Source organism: Tympanuchus pallidicinctus, unplaced genomic scaffold (assembly GCF_026119805.1).
Source record: "Tympanuchus pallidicinctus isolate F22 unplaced genomic scaffold, pur_lepc_1.0 scaffold14, whole genome shotgun sequence".
NCBI lineage: Eukaryota > Metazoa > Chordata > Aves > Galliformes > Phasianidae > Tympanuchus > Tympanuchus pallidicinctus.
The window spans coordinates 1,731,907-1,755,143 of NW_026294659.1; the positions used below are offsets into that span (position 1 = coordinate 1,731,907).

Here is a 23,237-nt window from a genome sequence, read left to right on the forward strand (position 1 = left end):
CTTGAGGGGCAGAGGTTGGGAGGCAGCTTCTGTGCCATTATGACACTGAAAACTGAAAAAGAGGATTCATTGCAGCCGCTGTGTTTGAAGAAGCACAGTTTTCTGAGAGCTGAGGAATTTAATGGAGTCGTTATCCTGCCATTTTGTGTACTCAGGCTTACCCTGGCACTTGTTACCCATTTCAGTAGCCCCACGTGTCCCTTTTCCTTCCACCTGCTCATCAGCTAAAGAAGCTATGAGGGTTAAGAGCTGCTGGCTAACAAAATATCAGACTGCTGATTTCTGCCAGTCTTTCAGTGCAGATAGTTACTCGGGTTTGAACCACAATGAGAAAATATTTTTGAGTGTATTTTCTCAGCTTGGAAGGAAATATTCCATGTGAATGCAATTAGAAGTGAGGAAGTCCTGTGAAGTTCCAGATGCTTTATTTAAGGAGATGACGGCTTTGTTATGGGAAGTCTGATAGATACCATAACAAGAAAGCAGAAGGTCAAGCGCTTTCCCCGTGTCTTTCAGAGCCAGCCATTAAAATCCCTGCGAAAGCTGTTACACCTCTCTTCAAATCATTCTGTCCCTGCTGAGCCTCGCTTCCAGCCCTTACCGAGTCAGCCGGCCAAACCTGCTTTTTCTGAAGTGCGAATTCACCCCATGAGTCAAAGCTCCAGCAGTGGCAGCAGCAACGCACGGCAAGAGCCGCAGCCAAAGAGCCGGCCGACGCTGCAGATCCCGAGCCAGCTGGAGCCCACCTGGCACGTCTCCCCCGTCAACAGGAGCGCCAGCGATGGGCCCCCCTACTCTGAGCAGCCTTCCAAGAGTGGACAGAACGGGCACACGTATAACCGAACAAACCGGTCACGAATGCCAAATCTGAATGATCTGAAAGAGACGGCCTTGTAATTGCTCCAGGAAATCGGCCAGTTCACGTGGAGGTCAACGTGGGGGAGCGGTGGTAGTTCTGGTGATGGTAAGACTGTACTTTCAGCTTTATAAAGGTGTGCAATATGTACATGTGGAGCTATGCTGTTTGGCACCACATTGAGAGTCAGGGATTCTACAGTAAAATGAGTCGAATTGGGAATCACTCGTCATCAGAAATGTCACTGGACGAGAGGCAGAGTGTGCCATTCGGGGAGAAAAATGCATTGCCATTTTCTCTCAGTTACATTCCAGCTTAGAGCACATCTCTGTTGGAAAGCTGGGAGATTTCTGGTATGTGTTGGCACTTGCAAGGGTGAAAACATTCATGTGCAGACCTGTGCCCTTACCACATTTTTTGCTGCCTAGTTAAAACAGTGGGTTTTATGTGATAAAAGTGTATCCCCGTTAAGGGTTTAAAGTTAAATTGTGTGTCTTAAATTTGTTTTTTAAACTTCCATATTTGATAGGATTTGTAATATTTATTTATGATGACCTAATATCGTACTGTTACAATCATATCTTTTATGTTATAATGTAAAGTTATTTTGAGCTGTTTGAAACATTGTGAAGCAGTGCAACAGCTACAGTAGTTTCTATAAAAAAAACTAACAGTAACATTTATATATTGCATCGGGAGTATTTTATTCTATATATAAATATATATATATAAATGGGAAATAACTGTCTGTTTTTTAAATATACTCATTTAAAAGAAAAAGTATTGTTATGACACTATCTGCCATATTTTTATACATTTGTGATATAAAGTGCAGTATTATACTTCTAATAAAAGGAAGTTGAATGTCGATATAAATGTGACTGTAACAGTATGAATCTTGCTCAGCTACGAGAGCCCAGTATCATAGGAATTACTGGTAACAAACAAAAGACATCATTCAATTCCAGGCATTATTACGGGCTGTTTTGTTGGAAGTATTGGCTAAATGTAAGAGACTGCAGAACTGTACAATAATCTAAATGTGGTATGTTCTCCCCTGTATCCCTAGCTTTCCTAATAATACTAATGAGATTTCTGCATCTGCATCAAGAGACCAGAGCCCCAGAACGACTTGTGTTGGTAGTTGCTTTTTTTTTTTCTCTCTAAAGAGATAAAGTGCCCCAGGATCACAAGCTAAAGCAGGTGCTTCTCCACTTAATAGTAGGGGTGAAAACCAAAGAAACATAGCATGAATTGCAAGTGAAATGCCACACTTTCACATTTAATGCATAGCATGGCACTGCGGATCATGGTATGAGCTTTTATGCATATGTGTATTTTACATCTTGTTAGCAATCTATTAACTACTAAGATAAACACTGTATTTAAATTAAAAGTACTCTTGCACTTTTTATTATATTTCAGGATGTATTTAAAGCTACACATCTGATATTTGGATGTTGAGGGAGAAGGTTGCCGTGCAGCTTAATTTCTCCTTAGATCTTACTGTCCCGATATTCCCATACTCAGTTCAGTGACCAGTCTCAGCAAAATACTAGATCTTGGGTTCCAGTTTCCTATACAGCTTTGTCAAAACTGCCTTTACGTTGGTGAACATCAAGTGTAGCAAATATATAACCTGATTCCTCTGTTGCTACTGGCAAAATAAACCAGAGTTGAGTCATTAGGAGTTAAAAGAATTATGCTGGTCTAAACTTTTGTGCAATAAGAGGAGAGTCAGGCCTGTAGTGTCAGAACAATACAATCTTTCCTTTTTAAACTCATTCATTCAACTCCCTCGTTACTCTGCAGCATAGTTCCTTATCTATATTGTGTCCTCATAAGACACGTGTACCTGCAGATATGTTGTCTGTTCCAAAAAGAGATTAACCTGAATGTAAACTTGATGATTTAGCCATAAATGTTAACAGAAGTAGCTAGACAGTAAGAGCTGAACTTCCTACTTTGATGCAATGCAAATTGGACGTGACGTTCGGTACCTTTTGAATCATACCAAAGCTCTAACAGTAACTAATTTGGCACCACCACTTTAAAATCTTTTGTACAGAGTACAGTATGAGCGGATGGTACATCAGGTTTGTCCAGGGCAAGAAGCAAGTCTAGCAAGTTAGAAAGACTACAAAATAATAAGAATTCTTTGTCAATTGCCTGCAAGAAATGTGTGTGTGATTTTGTATAGATATTTATGGTATATACTATATTTATATATGCTGTAGTATATAAATAATATATTTATGTATCATATATAAATACAGTAGATATGAAAGGATACTCAGATTCTGATAAGTTCAGTGGGCATCCAGGAAAGACATTGTGGTATTTACTAGTCTTTATAATCAAGGGAATAGCATTGTGTTTTAGAAGTCTCTTGGATTCCCTGGTTCATTACAAGCAGTTTGCTCCTGTTGCCTGCTTTGAAATGAGCTGATGCCACTGAAATCCTTCATGAGAGCGTTGCCTAAGAGTGGGGCTCTAAGCAGTACAATGTGAATGCCTCCGAGTGAGCATTCATACCAAGCTCTTCTGTACCTTATGGATACATTTCCTTTTGCCTCTACAAGAATTTTATATTGATAGTAAGAGCTTTGTGCCAGAGATAATTGTACTGGGCTGTACATGGCTATTCTGATTTCTGTCAAGGAAAAATATTTCCCAAGGGTTGGTTGGTTCTTTTTTTCTTTTTCCCCTTAGTTCCCATTGAGTTGAATCAGGATAATCTCTTGACTGTACATAGAGCTGTTTAAAGTAGTTAGCAAAGCTTCAAGAGTGACCTAAAGAATGTTCAAGTGTTTGGTGGCCCATATTTACAAAATCCTGTGTCTACTTTCGTACTGCTTTTTCTTCTCAACAAACCACAACAGATTTAATACCAAATTGTGTTGGATGTACGTAGTATTTTCTCTGTTCTGTTAGAAAGACCTTACAGCAGATGAATGAACCAGCTGGCGCTGAGGTAAACTGTATTTGTAATCTGGTCTCACTTCCAAATATTCAGAATATCACTAATTCTGCTGTAATTCTGCTGAAGCTTCCAAGGGAGTCTTATTATATGGCTAAGATTTGCTGCCTCAATAAAGGAGAAGAGAATTACAGAGCAAACAGTTTTATAAGCGTGAGCTTTCCTCTTCACTGGTCTTGTGTTACATGTTCTATAGATTCACTGACTATAGATAATATTAGTTAAACCGCGTTTTATTCCTTGGCAAACTGCTTTGCCTTATTATGGCATCATTAATGATGTGAACAGTAAAGAAACTAAGTTTCAGAAAGGAATTACAGTCATTTTGCAGAACTCAAGCTGCCTAAACTTGTCCATAATGTTTTACTATAGCTCTTGTTAACTGACATGAAGCACCTTAAGCTCATCTTAATTGAAACTGTGCGGAACGATGTGAATAAGCCGTCCCTTTAAACTGCCATGAAAATGCATTAACCTAAAGCAACACGTGTTGTTAACAGACCTGGCCACAGAGAGCAGTCCCGTAGGGCTGTCGAATGCTTTTTGCTCTGTTAGCACAGTCCAAGATCCATTGCTCCTCTGAGAGGCCTCCAGCAGCAGGCACCAGGCCAAGTTCATGTCAGGATGTCAGTAGTTCCAGATCTGGTCCAGTCTTTCTGAAACGTTCTCCATCCCACAGGGCTTGGGACTGACACCAAGCCTTCACTTCTGATACCAAGCCAGACCCACTTAAATGGGTGGATCCTGATGCCACTCTGTGTACAGGTAATGGTTCTCTTAGACCAGTCTTAAAGCAGGCCACAAACTTCCAAACTTAGAATACACTTTCACATCATCTCCAGGCTTGTTGCCTTTTTGCTATACTAGCTCGTGTCTGGGAGCCAAGCTGAGAGCTCTGTCAACAGTAGGGTCCTGCGATAGGCCTTCAGCCAGTGCTTGGTACTGCAGTCAGGTCTCCTAAAAGATGAATCTTAACAGTGTAAAAAGCCACATACCAACCTCTGTTCACCCAGAACAAGCTGTATGTTCTTCACAGTTCAGTGCTGTGATTCCCTGTAATAAAGGGAACTCTGAAAGCAGTGCTAACATCTACTTAGCTAAGACAAAAAACAGGCACTTTTGAGGGGAGCTTTGTGTTAGAAGCACTGAAGGTTTTTTGTTCGTGTTTTGGGGTTTTTTTGTTGTTGTTGTCTTAAAGCATTTTGGTAGTGCAACATGCCTCAAGAATATCTGCATGCAATTACTTTTGTACGTGCTGAAAACTGTCAGAGTAGAACTGGGAGAATATTTGAATCTCAGTCACACAAAAGGTATTACAAGGATAGCCATATATAATATACTGCAAATTGTGGGGTGGCAATGAATGCTTCTTTTATCCATTCCAGCTGTCATGCGCAATATGGTTATTAATGGGATTATATCACAAACCACACGTTTGGGCTGTTGTTCACGTACGTAGGCCCACCATTTGAAATAGGATTAGGAGTGTCACAGAAGATGCTTGGAAAGGTGATGTGCCCTATTAAACTGTTTTTAAACGACCTTTAGATCAGGACACTATTTAAGAACAGGTGCCTTTCCCCACACCGCTTTCCCCAATGGTGTCATGATATTAACCATTCATTAATGGGGTTTGTAGTAAATCAGGAGAAAAGCCATTTAACTTTCTGGCCTTTGTTAAAAAGGGAACAATTTGAGTAAACCCTTTTACTACAACACAGCTTGGTAGTTCTAGCTGTTGGCTCATTTCTGAGCCAGACAGCACCATCGTTGCTTCAGGCTCCCTTGGCTGGTGAAGGCTTGTACACACCACTGGGTTCAGATGTTGTACTGAAACAGTTGTTCTCTCACTCTGCAATCATGAAGCAAAGTTAACGGTAGTTAAGCAAAGCAGATTTTATAGGAGATCCTCTTTTAATTTGAAGGTAAATCCTGTCATAGATCATCCGTTGTCTCAGCAGTCTTTCGTTACAGCTACTGCATGAGACAGGATAGGTTACATGTCAAGTTAATTTTGCTCCAAGTTATGCTGGGATGCTCACTTGCTAGCAGGAGTATCGTATGCAGCCAACTGCTTGGAGCAGACATTGGCTTTCTTGCCAGCCTAAGCGGAAGATGCACAGAAGTGTGAGAGAAAGAGCCCTCTGTACATCGATGCTGTTGTTCCAGCAAGTCAAATCATTTCTCAGGCTCTTTTTAGAATGTAACCTGTGAATGTGACTCTTAAAACGTGGCTCAAGAATCTGAACTTGGAATGTGGACTAAGGCTAAGAGTGACTCTACGCATCTCTTGTCTTCTCTACAAGTCAATCTACCTCTTCTCTCTTGCAGAATGTGGTTGAGGTTTTGTTTGTTTATTCTGAGTTTATTACTGACTCTAAATTTCGAATAAATGTATGAAAAGATTCTTCCTCTAGGTACTGTTAGCAACCAAGTAATAAAATTTTGATGGGCCTTCATCCAATACACTTCTAAAACCTCCAAGCCATCTCAGCTCTCCTGGAATCCTGACACCATCCTTTGCACTGCTTTGCAGTCTTCCCTTGCTCTTCCCCATGTGGTTCTCAAATATTGCAGTTGCCTTGTTCTTTGTTGTTTCTCTAGTGCAGTTTATCAGGGAGTTAGAGGCCTTATCTACTACTCCACCCTGTTTGCTGTTTTATTCGAACAGCTATCCTTAGACTTGCTCAGGAGTTTCTTCACTTTTATTTTCCATTCCATCTGGGTGAGATACCTTACCTCATTGTGCCCCACCAAAACAGACTGCCTTCCAGGCTTTCTGTTCCACCAGGTCTCTGTTTTCACAGAGCACTGTTTCTCTGGGTCCATTCTGAGAAATGCAAGGTGGCATCTTAATTGTATAGGCGTATAAATGCTTTGTGAAGTAACTGCTTTCGTAGAGCTTTCCATTAGCAAACTTACAGCATGTTCATAGCGCAAGATGGAAGACGTTATTCAAGTTTCCTGTAGCTTATGAACCTCTTGGTGTAAATTCTTGACTTGTAAATCCAATGGCAGAGCTTTTAACTGTTTAGTAAGGCAAAACTTTAGGTGTGTGAACTGTCTTGGCTTCCCTTTTCTGACTTTTTTTTTCTCCAGCTAGTGCACATCTTAGACTACTGAAGAATATGTCTAATCAAAAAGAGTAACATCCATATGTATGTGGTCTACAAGGAACAATGAGTGAAATCTTCCACAAAAACGTAATTTGTTGGAAATTCTATGCAGGTGTTTTTAAATCTGGTGAACCTGATAAGGACTTCCAGGACTGCTTAGATCTCCACTGTGAAATACTGAATTCTGAATTCGTTTCATTTGGCAGAAAGAAGGAAAAACTAAGTTAGGAAGAATGGGGTCTTTTTTCACAATCACTGTTCCAGAAATATCCGACTGGGGAGGTGGCTTTCAAAACTTCCTACATTTATGGTTATGATTCCCCAATACTTTTAACAGCTATTAGAAATCCGAAGCGCACAGATTTTTAGATCTGCCATGCTTTCTGTTGTGGAAGGAATGTGCTGTGGTGTTAATCTTTTTAATCCTGGAAATACAAATCGATTTTAAATTGTGCTGAATATTTAAGGATGACTTCATGCAAGTTAATAAACCATTTGTAAAATGTTTGTATACAACGCTTTGTATCATGTTGTTGGTACACCTTACCAAATTTTTTTTTGGGCATGTATTCCATTCTTAACTTCTGTAATATTTATATTGTTGCTGTAAATATTCTAAAAGAGAAAAAAAAAAATCCTGTGGTAACCTTAATTATCAGCATGGAAATGGTTAATTTTTACTGAGCACAATGTATTTTTGAATGGGCCTTCCAAAATATGTCTTTAATAAAAATGCAGATTTTGCACTAGAAAATTGGCACTGCTTGATGGCTGCTCTTATTTGTGCCACGCTGCTTACAGAGCCCTCCTGGTGCCCCTGGATGGGGCAGAGCTGTGACAGAGCTGCTCTGCCCAGGTCCTGATGCACTCCCTGTTTGAGAAGCCAGCATGTGTCTGTTTGCAAGGCAGATGTTTTCACAGCATCACAAAATCATAGAACTGTAGGGTCTGGAAGGGACCTCTGGAGATCATTTAGTCCAACCCCCTGCTAAAGCAGGTACCCTACAGCAGGTTGCGGATCACAGACAAGATAGCTCTGAAGCACTCCATTTCCAACCATTCCTTTCACTGCAAACACTGGAACTTTTTCTTCCTTCTCCCCCTATCCCCCTCTCTCCTTCCTGCCTTCCTGCCTTCCTTCCTGCCTTCCTGCCTTCCTCCCTCCCTCCCTCCCTCTCTCTTCCTCCCTTCCTCCCTCTGCTTTTTATCTTTTGAACAGCATCACCCCCCTCATGCACTCATCAATCATTAACCAGAAATTAATGGGCCCTACAACTTTCCAGCCCGTGATTTGTGTCTGAGTAACCTGTTGGGACTTTGTCATTCCCACACAAACTGACACTCTTCTGGACAGATGTTTAGGGTGTCAGTGATATTGTTGGGTTCACCTTTAATGTGTCCTGGTTATGACTTAGTTTATTACTGTGTGCAGCTTCAAAAAACTTCAAATATTTGGCTGCCAGTCCCTCACTCCTTGGGGTGACTGGAAACAAACTGAGGAGCAGGGAGCTCCATGCCCTACTTGCCGAAGTCCTTCTGAAATGGCCACCACGTGGCTTATGCTGCAGCCACGGCTGCTGTGAGACCATGCTGCTGCTGCTGCTGCCTTCACTGAGCATTGAATCGCAAACAAGGAAAACTGGTCTGGCCCAAGCTAATGCCTTTAACTTCCACCCATCAATGGTTCAGCATTTCAGAGTGCCCTGGTAGACAAAAAGGCCAACTGTAACCTGGGCTGCACCAGGCCCAGCACTGCCAGTGGGACAGGGCTGGGGTTGTCCTGCTGTGCTCTGCACTGTGCGGCTTACCTCCAGCACTGGGTGTGGATTTGGGCACCACAATGTCAGAAGGACATCAAGCAATTGGAGTGTGTCCAAAGGAGGGCTACGAAGATACTGGAGTTGAAGGTGTGTGAGGAATGAGAGTTCCTCACACAGGGAACGGGATGCACAGGGCTGTGGGCACGGCTCACCTCGCTGTGGTAGCCACAGTGTGGTCAGCACTGGTCGTCCTTGGGAGAGAGAGCAGAGTTTGTGTGGGTATCTCACTCTGACAGCTGCTCAGGGGTTATTTCTGTGGGAAATAATTAAGGGAATGGGGCTGCAGACTTAGAAATGATGGATCAGGACTGGAGGGCCTGAGGCAGTCTCTTGTCACACCGCTTGGATTAGGCAAAGCTCAGCACTCTGTAAGCACTGCATTCATTCATGTCATGAGGCTGAATGCGGCTCTCAGTCCTGCTTCCCAATTCGAAACTGTTGCATTTTACAAGTTGCAGGGCTGTGCACATACTTCCACAGGTAAAATATCTGTAGGATTTTTCCCTCCTAGAACATACTGCCTTTTTAGCACTGTTTTGTACCATTTCCTGATGACTCAGGCACTGCTTCTCATTTGGATAATGGTAATTGGAGTTATCTGTGCCCAAAAAGGAAAAGTTTGACTTCATGAGGAAAAGCTTTGCAGTTTTGTAATTGTGTTTCGACGGCTTTCATAATGCCCTCAATTGCACCCTTCTTCAATATGCTGTGTTTATGCAGAAGTGGAAGTCAAGCGCACTTCTAAAAGCATTTTAGGACCACTTAATTAATTAAGCCTCTCAGCACCCCGCTTTTTAGATAAGAGGCAGAGGTTAAGTGAATTTCCAAAGGTCGATTAGCAGGCGAGCGGCACAGCTTGGATGTGAGCAGAAATGTCTGCTTTAGAGCATTAAAAATAAAAGGGAAAAGCTGGCAGCAGGGCTCTTCCCCATCCGGGCTGAGAGGTGAGGTGCAGGCAAAGGACAGGGTGAGGCAGGACACAAACGAACCGTGAAATTTAGTGTCTGCCAATTAGTTCCACCTATTTATCACTGTACACTTCAGCCTGGAAAAGGAATCTAGCATCCTGTTCAAAGCTGTGAGCAGGGAGAGTGATGGCACAAACCCTTGCTGCCTGGGCAGTCTTTCCTTCCTCTGAGTCTATCTAAATATAGTATCAGTCATGAGATGCTAAATAAATTATCTTGGTATATAAGGGCATGTGGTCCATCCACTTAGGCTGTGGATGAAGCTTGAAAGCTCAAACAAATTATTCAGGAGCACTCTTATTAAGAAAATGTGCCCCTCAACTCATTTATGGATAGACAAAACTCATTTTGTGGATGAAAGCATGAGTGCAACAGTGACATAATAATTTCAGTAGATAGGGTCTCACAGACCTCCTAGTTAGGACAGTGTAGCACAAGTTTTCAGAATGCCACATGCCCCAAATTCCTTGCGAGATGTTGGTTACTCTCAAAATCTACCTGAGCAATATGTCAAAAGAGTGAAGCGATGGATGGCCAGAAAGCCCAACCTTGCACTGCTGGTGTGGATTTGCTTTGCCTCTGTTGCAGGAAAGGAAAATCCTAGAGAACTGGGAAAAACTCCAGCCAGGGCAAAGGCAGAACTTCTGTTCACCCCAAAAACACCGTGGCTCCTGCCCCAGCCCTCGGGCCCCCTCTGCTGAAGATTGAGCCCACACCGGCACCTACAGAGCACCCACTGGGGACTAGGCCATGGAGGGTGAGGCAGTCATGGAAACTGGAGCACAACTCTACCTCCCATGCACACAGCGTGCCATGATGATATCTAGCACCCAGGATCAGGACTGCGTCCCATGTCTAGTTCCCACAATCAGAAACACTGTATCTCACGGGACTGAAGCCATGGTAACAAACCACCCCAGCTTTGCTGGCGTGTGCCCCCTGAAAAACAGTGAGCTGTTGGAATAGGGTTCAGCCGTATCACCAGGTGTCATGTAAAGCAGTGTTTTATTCAAGAAAGCCCTTCTGTTTGCAGGGTCGGCAGGATCGTGGCCGCAGCACACATCAGCAGTGAGATGGGACGGCCATACAGGCACACACCTGCACACCTCTACCCAGTGGGCACTCAGCCACATTTGCCCAGGCACTCGAGGAGCTCCATGCGGATGGCAATGCGCACGTGCCAGCCCAGCGGGATGAGGCGGATGTAGCGGGCCACGATGGGCGGCCGCAGCAGGTTCTGCACTGAGGATGACCGGTCCGAGTTGCCATAGAAAACCTGCCAAGAGAGGCAGAGGCAGACACAGTTCAGGGGCTGATCAGCGTTGCACTCGCTGTCACCATGGCAGCGTGATGGCCATGGGGCTGGACCCCTGTGTGCCATGGGTAAGCACCAGGCGCCATCCACCTGCTTTTCATACAGGCCCCCCTCCCTTAGGCTGCCTCCCCCAAGACTTCAACGTCATCAAATGCACCCCTGCAACCACCGCTGTAAGACAAAGCACAAGGTCCACCCACCCGGTTGTTTCCGGTCTGGTCCTTGTAGTAAACCCAGTTGAGGTTGTCATCGGTGCGGTACTGCACGCTGTATTTGGTCATCCACTCATCAGCATCACAGCGCCCTTGTGTGAGGATCCCCGAGATCACCTTCACCTCCTTCAGGTCGATCTGCAGCCACTGCCCGTTGTCCTGGTACTTGGAGAGCCAGGCACACCTAGGGGTACACCGTCGGCCCCGCTGCGGCCTAAACTGCCGCCCAGGCCACCCTGCTGCCCCACACTGCCAGGGGGCTTGGCCTCCATAGAATTACAGAATTCTAGAATCGTTAAGGTTGGAAAATACATTTAAGATCATCTAGTCCAACCACCAACCATCAGCACTGTGCTCATTAATCCACGCCCCTCGTATCTACCTCATGCCTTCCCACAGGGTCTTCCGACTCACCCAAAACCTTGGCCGTTGAGGCGGGCCTTATTGGCTGTCCATGAGGAGTACCAGCCTGTGTACTGCTCGGGGTTGGAGCAGCTGATCTGGTCAGGGGTGACAGCGCCAGACTCAAAGCCGAGGGGTTTGTGGTAGGGGCACTCTGCAGGGCAAGATAAAAACATGGCACCATTAGTGACACGAGCTGCTCTGCCTTCTGGTTGCCTTTGTCCTAATCTTTTGTCAACAACCTCTGTGGTTTCCTTGTGCCCTATCCTCTCTGTGCAGGATGGTGGGGATGCTCTTAAGCCCTGACCACAACCCCTGCAGTTATTTGCTGTCCAGGGAACGTGGCATCTAAATTTCTTATTCTTACATACAGTTATTCCTAAATCATTGCTGCTCATGATGTTTTGGGGGAAAAGGTTTTATTTGTGCATGTTGTAGTCTCCCAGTCTCCCCTTTCTAGCAAGCAGAAGCAAATAGATCCAAGCTGGATCCATGGTCCTGGATCCTGCCTCCAGGCTGTCCTTGGGAAATGTCTGGCACCACTTTTTTTGCCTCATCTCCTTCAGCTCCTCCTCATGTACTATCACGATTTACAGCTGTGCCTACACAGCAGAATTGCTGAGCCTCTCCAACCAGATCTGTGTGTTCTGCTCTGGGAGTTGTAAATGTGCTTGCAGATAGTCTTCCCTTATGGAAAAATGTGCAGGTACTTATGCACGAGCGAGGTGCAATTACCTGGCCTTCCTGAAGGCTTAGAGATATTTGAGTTTTGCCTTCCAATCTCCAGGTTACCAAACCTGATTGCACAACAGCTTTCTGCAACACTGAGAGGCTCACCAAGACTCCCAGTGGCTGCCAACATGCAGAGTAGCTGAACACTCCTTGGACCAAGCATTTTTTGTTACGATAATCTTTTACACAAGCAGCTTATCGCTAGGTATTTAGATGCAGATAAAGAAGATGCTCACAAGCTTCATGTGGGAGCTGCTTGGGCAAATACTTGCCTACAGCATTTTGTGATTTTGCAGCCTATGGAGAGGGATATTCCCATTGCATGTGCGTGCCCCAAAGAGGAACTCTACCAAGTTTTACATCTTAGCATGCTTTGTTTCATGGGCAATAAACAAGTGAGTGAAGTGGTATATATCTTTCATTTCCGGGCCTTAAATATGTCTGATAGACCACTACAATGCATTGTGATTACAAATAAGCTCTATGTGCAGGGAGCCAGAGTGCACCCAGAGCACGGTGTGGCCTCTGCCTTCTCCAGCCGTTGCCCTTTGGTTTGTGCCATGCCTGAGCACACCAGTGGGATGGTCAATGTCTCACCAGCAAATTCCACCAAGTCAGTATCTTACACGTCAATATCTCATTAAGATATCTTGTTCAGGCAGTGCTACGTTAATGCATTTTCCCCCAAAAAACACGCGGCTGTTGCCCTGCCTTCCTCCAGGCATGGAAACATCAAGTCCAATAACAACAACCAATAGCAGCTGCTTGAAACCCCTGCACCCACAGCACACACTTTATATGCATTTATACGACACTAAAGAAAAGATCAGAAGGAAACAGAGATTAGCTTTCACAAGGGCTGAATGGGATGCGGTAGCAGGGGTAAAACCATCTGGTGTTTATAGCTATCTGCCTTCTTAGTGCAGGTTCAGCACACCACCAACAGCATTTTCTCCACAGTAAACCTAAACCAAACCCTCTTCCAGTTTAAAGCCATCACCCTTGTCCTGTCACTGCACTCCCTGATGAAGAATCCCTCTCTGGATCTCCTATGGGCTACTTTAAGAGCTGAAAGGCAATGGGGTCTCCCTGCAGCTTTCCCTTCTCCAGCTGGAACAGTCCACACTCCCTCAGCCCCTCTCCATAGGAGAGCTGCTCCTCTGGACCCACTCCATGTCCTTCTTGTGGCTGGGGCCCTGACCTGCCTAAGTGTCTCCCTTTGCATAAGAAACCGCTTCTGCAGAGCAGCTGAGGTGGCCCCACACGTTCACTACTCGGCAGGCTTATCTCAAAGGCAGCGTAGTTTTATTTTAGTATCACTAATCCATAGATCACACGAGTATAATGAAATTACCAGGTCACCTTCTGGTACGCAGGGCCACTCCCCGCCCACCGCGCTGTGGTGCAGCCCCTTTCCCTGACCCCCAGCCGCCCTCCCCTGACGCAGCTCCACGCCGTTCCCTCGGGCCCTGTCGCTGTCACACAGAGCAGAGCTCAGCGCTGCCCCTCCGCTCCCTGGGAGGAGCTGCAGCCGCCGTCAGGCCTCCCCTCAGCTCCTCTGCTCTGCGCTGAGCAAACACAGGGGCTCAGCTGCTCCTCATACGTCTTGCTTTGCAGAGCCTTCAATATCTTTTAGCCCTCCTTTGGATGCATTCAAATGGTTTTATTGGAGAGCTCAGGGGAAGCAAAGGGCCAGGTGTGGATGGCTGAGAAGCCTCTGTTCTTACCTGCTGAGTCATCCTCAGGCAGGAGTCCTTCACATCCAACACTACTGTGGAACAGAACTTCTGTTTTCTGCCCCTCTCATTTGTACATGCTCTGCTAACCATGTCATCTCTTGCAACAACATATGCATATGTTTTTGTTTGCTTTCTATTGAGCTGGAAAGAGGCATCAGCCAGCCTGAACCGCCCTCACCAGGCCAGGGGTGCTGTTATCTTTCACCCTGAACCTCCCATGGGCACAGCTCCACCAGCCCAGTGTTTGGGGCAGGCACCACTGCAACACCTCGCTGCAGTGCAGGGTGCAATGAGGGGAGATGCTGAGGACCATAGCACAGACACTGCTAGAAGAGAGCAACCCATTACCTGGCATGCACTCCAAGCTGTTAGTTCCACTGGACCACACCGAATTAGGTCCTCCCTGGCAATTGCATTTGCAAGCTTTGCTGTGCCACAGCTCCAATCTCTCATCCTAAAGGGAAAATTAAAAATGAAAAAAATCAACTTAGTAATCGATGATAGTGACACAAAGCTAAGTGCCAGTCCAGAAGCCTAAACACAAGTGCGATCTAATAGAGTGACATCCACAGAGAAATGAAAGGTGTCTGCATCTAAATCTTGCAGCCCTCTTGGCTGCTCTTGAACCATGGTGTCACTGCAGAGCCCACAGCCCTGAGGCCATGCCACGCCAGCGAGTATCAGGGGTCACCTCCTGGCTCAGCCACGCTGGATGCAGCCTGGTCCTCCTGCACACAGGGCTGAAGGCTGCACCGTGCAGCCTATTTCTTTTGCACAAGACATGGCTGTCCTACAGCCCTGCTGGGACTGCTGAAATGCCACAGGGTGTTATGTTCTCATGCTCCTGTGTCAGGAGGAGTTGCCATACCAGGATCCCCCCAGAAGGATATCATGTGATGAGTGCTGAATGAAAGCTGTTGTTGGAGTGAGGCAGAGTCCCCAGTGCAAAGGCTGCTCCTAAGTGCTCTGCCTGTGACACTCAGATGACTTTCATGGATACACATGCAGATTCACTCTTTTGGTGCATGAGGAAGGCATAGGGGGAATTTCAAAATACAAAGACTTAAAAGTTGCTTCTGCTAAGGAGACCAGCTCTCTGAAACTGGTAACAAACTCATGGCAGGAATGGTCTCCCATCCATACCACATTCCTCCACCCACTCCCAGAGGTGTTAGGCACTTTGTGTTTCTCCTCCTGTCTGCAGGATCCCAGCCAGCTGTATGGACTCACCTCACCAGGGGACAGGGCCAGCACAGCTGCAGGTAGCGGGCATGGAGGGAAGAAGAAGAGAGAGATTTCAGACATGATAATATCAGGAAATGCAATGGGTATTTACTCCTGAGCCTGATTCAAATAAAGGGAGAAAGGTAGCATCTCCCCTGATTGCCAGGGGGAAAGCAAGAGGACATGGGCATCAGCTGTGGGCCGGAGCAGGATGCTGATATGCCCATATCATTGCTACTCTGCCACTGGGCTTTCTTTGTGATGGCTTTGATGTTTGCTTTTTCCAATCAGAGATGCCTGAAACATCCTGAGGAGAAGCTCATGTCAGTTTCAGTCTCTGCTTTCCAACTGACGTTGCCTCCATTCATTTTTGCCATCTTCCTGCCCTACAGTTTTCCTTTCCCATTTTGCTTGTAAAAATAAGAGCTGATGACAGGTGAAATTGCAGCCTACAGCCATTGCAGATCACTGGTGGCTTCAGAGGAGATACAGCACCCCTCGAGGTGGCTCTCGTGAGAATCTTCCTCTGAGAGACATGGAGGATAAACAAAATGTAAATGGATCTTCCCAATCAATCTTATATGCAAAACACCCTTTCCTTCTTCTTTTTTTTTTTTTTTTAAGAAAAAGTACTGTGGCTGAAGAGGAAGCACTGCTATTTTTGTAACACCTGACCTGGTTTATCTTCTGCCTGTCCCTGAGTAATGATATTTTACAAGCCCTACCCTTACTGAAAGAGCTCTCCTAACTCCCTGCAAAGCCCAGAGCAGGCTGTTTTAATAGCACTTAAGACAAGTAGAATAGTGCCCAGACAACTATGAAAATAAAATACTTTCAAAAGTTCCCATGACTGTTGATAAATCATCAATACAAGCCAAACGTCAGCCCTCACGTTTCCAACAGATACAACGAACGTGGCCAATTAAGGGCTGAGGTATGGAGCAAGTAAAATCTTGCACACAGAAACCACAAGAAAACAGCAATCTGCAAACAGTGATGTTGTTAACAGGAAAAGAGGATTTTTTTTTATTATTTTTTATTTTCTATCAAATGAATTAGGCTCTGAATTATTCACTGAAATCTAGTTATGATTTATTCATTCACACACTAACTTTGCTGAGCCTAGGAAGGTCCAACTAATGCTGGCAATTTACATCTTGCATTTACACAGCAAGTTTCATCTCAAAAGATTCACAAATGCTGTGCAATTATAATCAGCTGAAATATAAACTGTACACAAAGATCTGGTTATTACTGAAATGCAGCTTCTCCTAAGCTTTGACAGTGAGCCTGAATGTATCAAGAATCCAAAAGAAAGACCACAGCAAGGAATGAAACGGTAAAGAAATAAAAACGTTTTGCGAACACAGAGATGGTCTCCCTCACTTCAGGTTCCCAAACAAGCATTTCTGGTTTCTGGGATATTCCATGCTAACCCAAGGCATCTGCCCTGGCTGAAAAAGCTAACATCAGTGTCTGATGAAAAGTTGTAGCAGTTAATGTTCCTCATCATCAGATTGATATGGTAGAGGCTAGGACCATTCCTGTAACAGCAATGAAGCACATTTCCTGCCTGCTTGGTGCTCTGTTTAATGGCACTGGCTGCTGCAGGGCTGTTGCTTCTGGTAGGCAACGAGCCCTTAAGAAGACCCTTCAGAGTCCCTGATTTGAGAGCCAAGACCAAACTCTGTCCCCTCATTGATGGTTACAGCTGGAAACCCAGCAGCTGTGAGTGAAACAACAAAAGGAGTCATTTTCAGGGTGAATGCTGGGAGCTATTCAACCAATCCAGAGTATGGCACAAACTTTGCAATTCTGAGCCAAAGTGGGTTAAAGTGGCTGCGAAAGGCAGCACTCTGCAAGTAGCTTGGCCATTGGGGTGCTGGGCTTTGGGCAGTGGTGGCTATGAACAGACCAAGCATCCCATAGCATCCTCCTGATGTCCCCTGATGTTGGGAAAGAAAGGAGAGAAAGCAATGCCCTTGTCTGCAGTTGGCTGGAAAAAGCAGCAATTGATATATTGGTGTGTTTACAGCCGTGATGGGCCCTGTCCTACAAAGGAAATGAAGAGGAAAGCTAGCTGCCAATAGTTTCAAAATGTGATGGCCGGCATGCTTTTATAGTGAGCATGTTTGCCTTCAAGGAAGGTTACAAAGATAATTGGTAATTGTAGGTCAGACAGAACGAATTGCTGCAGTTCATGGAAGAGTCGTGAGTCTGCACCACTGCCGCAGGCTGTTTTAAAAGTACAGGACTGAAAAAAAAAACAACATTAAAACAGAAAGAGTCTTATTTACAGCTCCTGCAGTGCCCCAGGACATTGAGCAAGCCATCAGTTCACTGAAGTAAAGCATTACTTGTGTGTATTTGTGAGGGACAGGGTGTTTTGTCTTGCCTCTTCCCTGTCCCCCAATTCACCAGGCCGTGAGAGACCTCCAACACGTGGCTGGGCACGAATGCTTTTTCTCAGCACTGGATGTGGGGATGGTGACAGTGGAATGGGGAGGAGGTAGCAGCCCTGGGCTGCAGGTGGGGCAAAACAGCAACTACATGAGGTTCTGGTGGGTGAAGAATGGAGGAGGGGACAAGCAACAGCAAGGAAGTTCAGCTGGGGGGCAATGGGCACTGCAAAGGGTGGGCAAGGTTTCTTTGGCTCTCCTTCATCCCATGGATTTTTGGAATCAAGCTTTTCTCTGAGCTGAGCTGAGGCTGGAAACAATAAACATGAAGCATCAGAAAGGGCAGGCAGGAGCACAACGAGGCACCATGCAATGGAATACTGGTATTTAGCAACAGGAGCAGATAACTGCAGGTGTCAGAAAATCTCTGCTTATGGAGAATGTGCCTGAACACGAGAAAGAAAGGAGGAAGGGAAGTGCAGCCAGAAGGAACAATGACAAAGCTGAGGGATTTCAGGTCACCTCTGAGACATCGTGTTGGACATCCTGACCACTGAGCCACAATGGCAAGCCATCGTGTTTAGAGTGGCTAGAATTAACAGTGTGTGTGTGAGCATGAGAAGGCACGCTGTAAGGCAAAATGGAGAATTAAAGTACAGAATAAACATCAGTCACTTGATTTACCAGAGTAAGCTGGTAAGTTTCCTGGTCATGGAAAACGTTATTGACTGTTCATTGACTTTACAATTCAGGTGGCCTAGATCTTCAGCTGGAAAAAAACATCAGCTCTTGTTTGTGCAAGCGGCCTCTGCATTTAACAGGGCTCAGAGAGAGGAGCAGTATTGCTTTCCCTTTGCTTCTCCTAGTGCAGAGCACTGCCTGCATGTCCCCAGCGTGGCTGCTTCCATGCAACGAGTGTGGCATTGCACAAGAGGAAAGAAAACATTTTAAAACAGGGAGAGATTTGACTGTAGCCCTGGAAGAACCATCTCAGGAAGGAGAAAGGAGAAGGCAATGAATGGCTTTATCACATTTTTTTGAAAGGCTGTGCATTTCAGCTCCCTGTTTGCCATGGGCACCCCAGCACAGAGGAGCAGTTAGGTGGGAGGTATGTAAGAAACATGGGGCCAAGACATGTAACCGTCCAGTGCAATGAGCACCTTGATTTCCAGAGAGTGGGAAGCCTCCTTCTAGGATGACAAACGAAGCCCGGAAAGGGGCATGACGAGTCCTTGGTGGGGGCACTTTTCTTTTGTATTGCACCTTTATTTCAATGATGTTTAATCTGGCTTCTCTTTTTGTTCATCTGTTTTGTGTTCCACTTACTACGTGCCAGTATTTACCTGGAATTGATGAAAGCCGTATTGAAATAATGACAATTATACCTATTTAATCCAAATTCCTTTCTCTTTTATGCCTGTTGCCTCCTCAGTGCTTCTACAAATCTTTTATGTTTTGAAAATACTTGGAAAAAAAAAAAAAGAAAAATGAAGAAAAATCAACCTTTGCCTCTCTTCTTTTCTTGAGAACAACAATTATATTTTTTTCTAAAGTGTTCCCTTGAGAATTTTTGGCCTTTTCTGATCTTACTGACACATTTGTTCCTTCCCACTCGGAGCTCTGCAGTACATTGCCTGCACAGTAATTTTAGTGATTTTGTTAGATGTACCTCTTGTGCCAAAGAGTGGCACTAAAGATGTTATTTACTGTGATCTGAAGGCGGGGTTGGGCCTTTAGTTGTTGGGTGTTGGGTTTTTTTTTTCTCCAAAGCTGCAAAAAATAGAGAGGGAAAAAAACTCCCCTCCTTCTAACTGTTGAGACGTGCTTCTTATCTGATGCATGACAAGCAGGGATGGAGCGATGTGGTGCTGGGACGTCACATCCATGTGCTGTGTGTTTGTGACAGCCCCCAGATCTGTGGGCTGGTGCAGGATTGAGATGCACATCTGCTGCTGCTGTTGCTGCTGCTCTGTGGGGTTCCCAGCAAGCAAAATCCCAGCAGAGCCCAGGGGCAGGGTGCTCCCCTAAGCTGTGGCTCTGCAGGAGAGAATCACTAAGGAGCTTACGCTGTCATCAGAGCAGCCGGCTCAAGGCTGACCCACCAGTGCTTCCCCATGGTGGAAGAGGAGGGGGCCCGAGCGGACCTGGGCAAAGGGCTGCTGCACACTGAGCAGGCAGAAGAGGATGCTTGGGCCATGGAAAACACAAGTAGGTTTTAAAAAAAAGCAGTAAAAGAAGAAATAAATAAATAAACACCAAAATAGCGATGCCTGGAAAGTGATCCTGCAAGTGATTTTTTTACTGCAGGCTCTCTGAAAATATCCTGGTGTGTGGGTGTCTATTAACAGCAAGCTGTGCCACGGCTTCAGAGCAAGGTGTGAGCTTGTTCCAAGGGCTAATTGCAGTTATACCACCCATCGGGAAAAATGGGCAGTTTGGGTAAAAACAGCCTTCCAAGAAGCTCAGGGGCCAAATGAAGGGCAGCACAGAGCTCAGGTACGAAGGCAGTGCACAGGTATTTGCTGGCGGATCAAAAGGAAGACCTATGAATTAGTGCAGAGTACAGCTGAGCATACCAAGATGAAACAGAGGCATGGCCACTTGAGGAACACCTTCCTACCCATGACATTCAGCAGGCCTTGGGCGTCCAGCCTTTTGGCTTGCCTGTACCACACTGCCTGGAGAGGAATTGTCTTGGGCCACATGCACAAAGCTTGCTCCTAAAGTAACACCCCCAATTTATTTCCATGGAAACTACAGTGATACAAAGAGCACAATAACACTGGTAGAGCAAAATCTCAACTACAAAATACTCTTTTTCAACACAGCCACTGCCATTAGCTCTGCATTTTTACCAGTGGTGAACGAGAGCCTGCGTGCTGCACTCACAGCAATCTGCTCCAGTGGAGATGATCCACTGTGGCTGTCACCACCACTGAAACGCACCACCCACTGCCTCACTGTGCTCACATCCACCGGTTTTCTCCACAAACATTCAGCAAGTATTAATAAATGTCAATGGGTGCCATTTGTTTCTGCATGGAGAAATTCAATTAGACTTCTGCTTCATCCGCACTCCTATGTCAGAGTGCCCCTCTGCTGCCATCTGTCACACAGCAGCAAAATGTAATGGGATGTTGGTGGGAAGGTTCAACCTCTACTGCCATACCACCACCATCCGCCCCGATGTTATGGGCTGACATCATAAAATGGAAGGAATTACTTTTGGAGCAGCCCTCATAAAATAGATAATGTAGTTAATGTATACGAGTAACAAAACTTATTTTAATCTACAATATTTTTAATTAAAACAAGAAAAGAACACAACAAAACCACAAAACTAGTGGGATATACAGCCCTGTCTCTATGAAACTAATGCATCAGCCTGGTTCAATGGCAGTGGCTGCCATTCTAGGTGACTTCTCATGGGGTTCCTCAGAGGCTTTTGATGAAATGTTATTCCTCCTGTACTTCATCCTTGAAAACAGCTGCTCACAAATGGAGGCAGTGCCAAAAAGCGATGACATGAATAAGGCGTGACTGTGAAGCAAGGAATGTTTTTCTCTGGTAAGAGAAGTCTCATAAAAATAAAGAGACACGGTTAGATTTTTGAGTCTGATTGCAACTCTGCACACTCCATTTGAAAATATGCAGTCATTTATTTATGTCAACTGAAAACGGAGTTGCAGGCTGTGAGTTGGATATGCGTGAGGAAGCAAAGTAACTGACAGACACAGAGGAGGACTTTTAAGTCCTAGACTTAAGAACATAGAAAAAAAGTAAAAATGGAGAATTCAACACCTGCGGGGGAAAAGCTGATCTGCCCAATACTTTTGTCCCAAATGGACACACCATACTGCAGCCACATGCTAATGGTGGTAGATACTGCACAGCACCCAGCAAGAACAACCCCAGCCTTGAGACATTCAGAGCTTTCCTGTCAGCTGTGAAAAAGTCAGAAGTTCAAACACAACCTGAAAGCAATCTCTTTCTGCCACAGTGAGGTTAATTAAAATGGAATTGATAAACACTCCCACACTCCCTCCTCCCCTTTTTTTTTTTTTTTTTTACTTATGATTTTTATTCTTAGAGTGCCTTTGAAATTCTTCCCCAGGACAAAATATCTGAAAGAGCCTTTAAGAAAAGCAGATCTCTACCAGCAATGTCTTGCTGCTAAAGAAAATTAGTGGCTTTTGATTAACCAAGAGTTTTGATTAATGAAGAACCGGTCTCTCATATTCTACTGTACCTCATTTTTCAAATCAGCATTATTATTTACTCACTGGCTCAGCTGCATTACAATTTTCTGTGTAAATTCATATTTTGACAAATTACATGCCAATCTTTTTTCACTGCAATTACTTTGCAAAACAGAGTTGCACTATTGAATATTCATAGAGCTGTAAGAACGCTGCTCCCTCACATGCGTAAATTACACATCTCCTGCACAATTTTTCCCTGATTGTTTTGCTTCCATAAAGAGCTCCCTCAGTACCCCACAGCCCAAAGGAGTTTGTATGAAACAAGAATGTATACAAAGGGGGACATCTGAAAGCACATCTCTAGAGGCAAAGTGCATACCTTTGTACCAGAAAAGAAGAGACAGCAGGACGTTCCCCATCTTGAACCGCATCTTTTCCTTCCCCTTTCAGAAATAACTCCTTAGCCTGCTGGTCAGCTTTGTGGGAAGGCATGAGATTAGCTTAAGCTTCACCTAAGCACATTATGCTCCACCATTCTTGGGATTTTATCAAGGAGCTTCTGCAAGGAGTAACTGCACAGTTACTACTGTCAAACTCCATGTGGCGTAGCTAAAAGGTAGGAAGCACTGTGGCACTGTGCGGCACTATGACTGTATTCAGACATTTATGGATGTGGTATTTAGGGTTAGTGGGCAGTACTGGCAGTAGGTGGATGGTTGTTCTAGATAATCTTGGAGGTCTCTTCCAGTCTTAATGATTCTGTGATTCTGTGAACCAACAAGGACACGCCTAACTAGAAACCACATTTAGCCATCATACAAAGGCAGAGGATGTGCCTAATGCTTACAAATCATAGACCGTTTTATGCAGTGCATATTGCCTATTGTATGTAATATGCATTAATTATCTTCCACCTCAGTTATTTACCTCTGCATCACTGATGCCTGTCCTAATAATTGCTGTGTGTAGGAATCTTCCCTGGCCTTACTGCTCTTCAGTCACCTAATTGCAAGGGGCTGAAAACTGCAATTACTAGATCAAACTGAAATAGAGCATTTTTGTTTTTTACTTGCAGAAATATAAAAGTTTGAAACAAACAAACAAAAAAATAAACTTCCCTTTGCTAACAGTTCTACCTATCATGTCCTATCTTTACATGGTGCTGTCAACCCAGCATGAAAGACAGCTATAAATTAGGTTTAAAAGTGACTGAAAGACTCAAGATTACAGCAGATTGCTGGTGATTCCAGCGAATATTGCTCCTGTTTCTCC

The 23,237-nt window shown here is 44.8% G+C and overlaps 2 protein-coding genes across 12 annotated transcripts in view; one reads left to right on the forward strand and one right to left on the reverse strand.

Moving 5' to 3' along the window:
• The window catches only part of CDKL5 (cyclin dependent kinase like 5), a 121,643-nt gene extending 113,934 nt beyond the window's left edge, over positions 1–7,709 (forward strand). For all 11 annotated transcript variants that reach the window (XM_052673988.1, XM_052673992.1, XM_052673987.1 and 8 more), the window contains one exon: positions 517–7,709. In XM_052673988.1, coding sequence (XP_052529948.1) covers positions 517–897 — 381 coding nt within the window. In that variant the 3' untranslated portion in view covers positions 898–7,709. The remainder of the gene's footprint in view (positions 1–516) is intronic.
• A 2,973-nt stretch (positions 7,710–10,682) lies between these two features.
• Positions 10,683–22,396, reverse strand: RS1 (retinoschisin 1). The gene is made up of 6 exons (XM_052674015.1): positions 22,345–22,396; positions 15,371–15,396; positions 14,489–14,594; positions 11,682–11,823; positions 11,256–11,451; positions 10,683–11,016 (listed from the first exon to the last, which is right to left on the reverse strand). Exons 1-6 carry the CDS (start codon positions 22,394–22,396, stop codon positions 10,864–10,866), a joined length of 675 nt encoding a protein of 224 aa, XP_052529975.1. The 3' UTR covers positions 10,683–10,863.
• Between the last annotated feature and the right edge of the window lie 841 nt (positions 22,397–23,237).

What these genes read in the sequence shown, in the direction of transcription:
- RS1 (XM_052674015.1), bottom strand. Translation starts at nt 22,396, where the DNA reads ATGCGGTTCAAGATGGGGAACGTCCTGCTGTCTCTTCTTTTCTGGTAC. An exon ending in CAGCTTGGAGTGCATGCCAG is followed by an intron (nt 11,824 to 14,488) that starts GTAATGGGTTGC and finishes CTTGCCCTGCAG; the next exon opens with AGTGCCCCTACCACAAACCC. An exon ending in ACCAGACCGGAAACAACCGG is followed by an intron (nt 11,017 to 11,255) that starts GTGGGTGGACCT and finishes CTCTCTTGGCAG; the next exon opens with GTTTTCTATGGCAACTCGGA.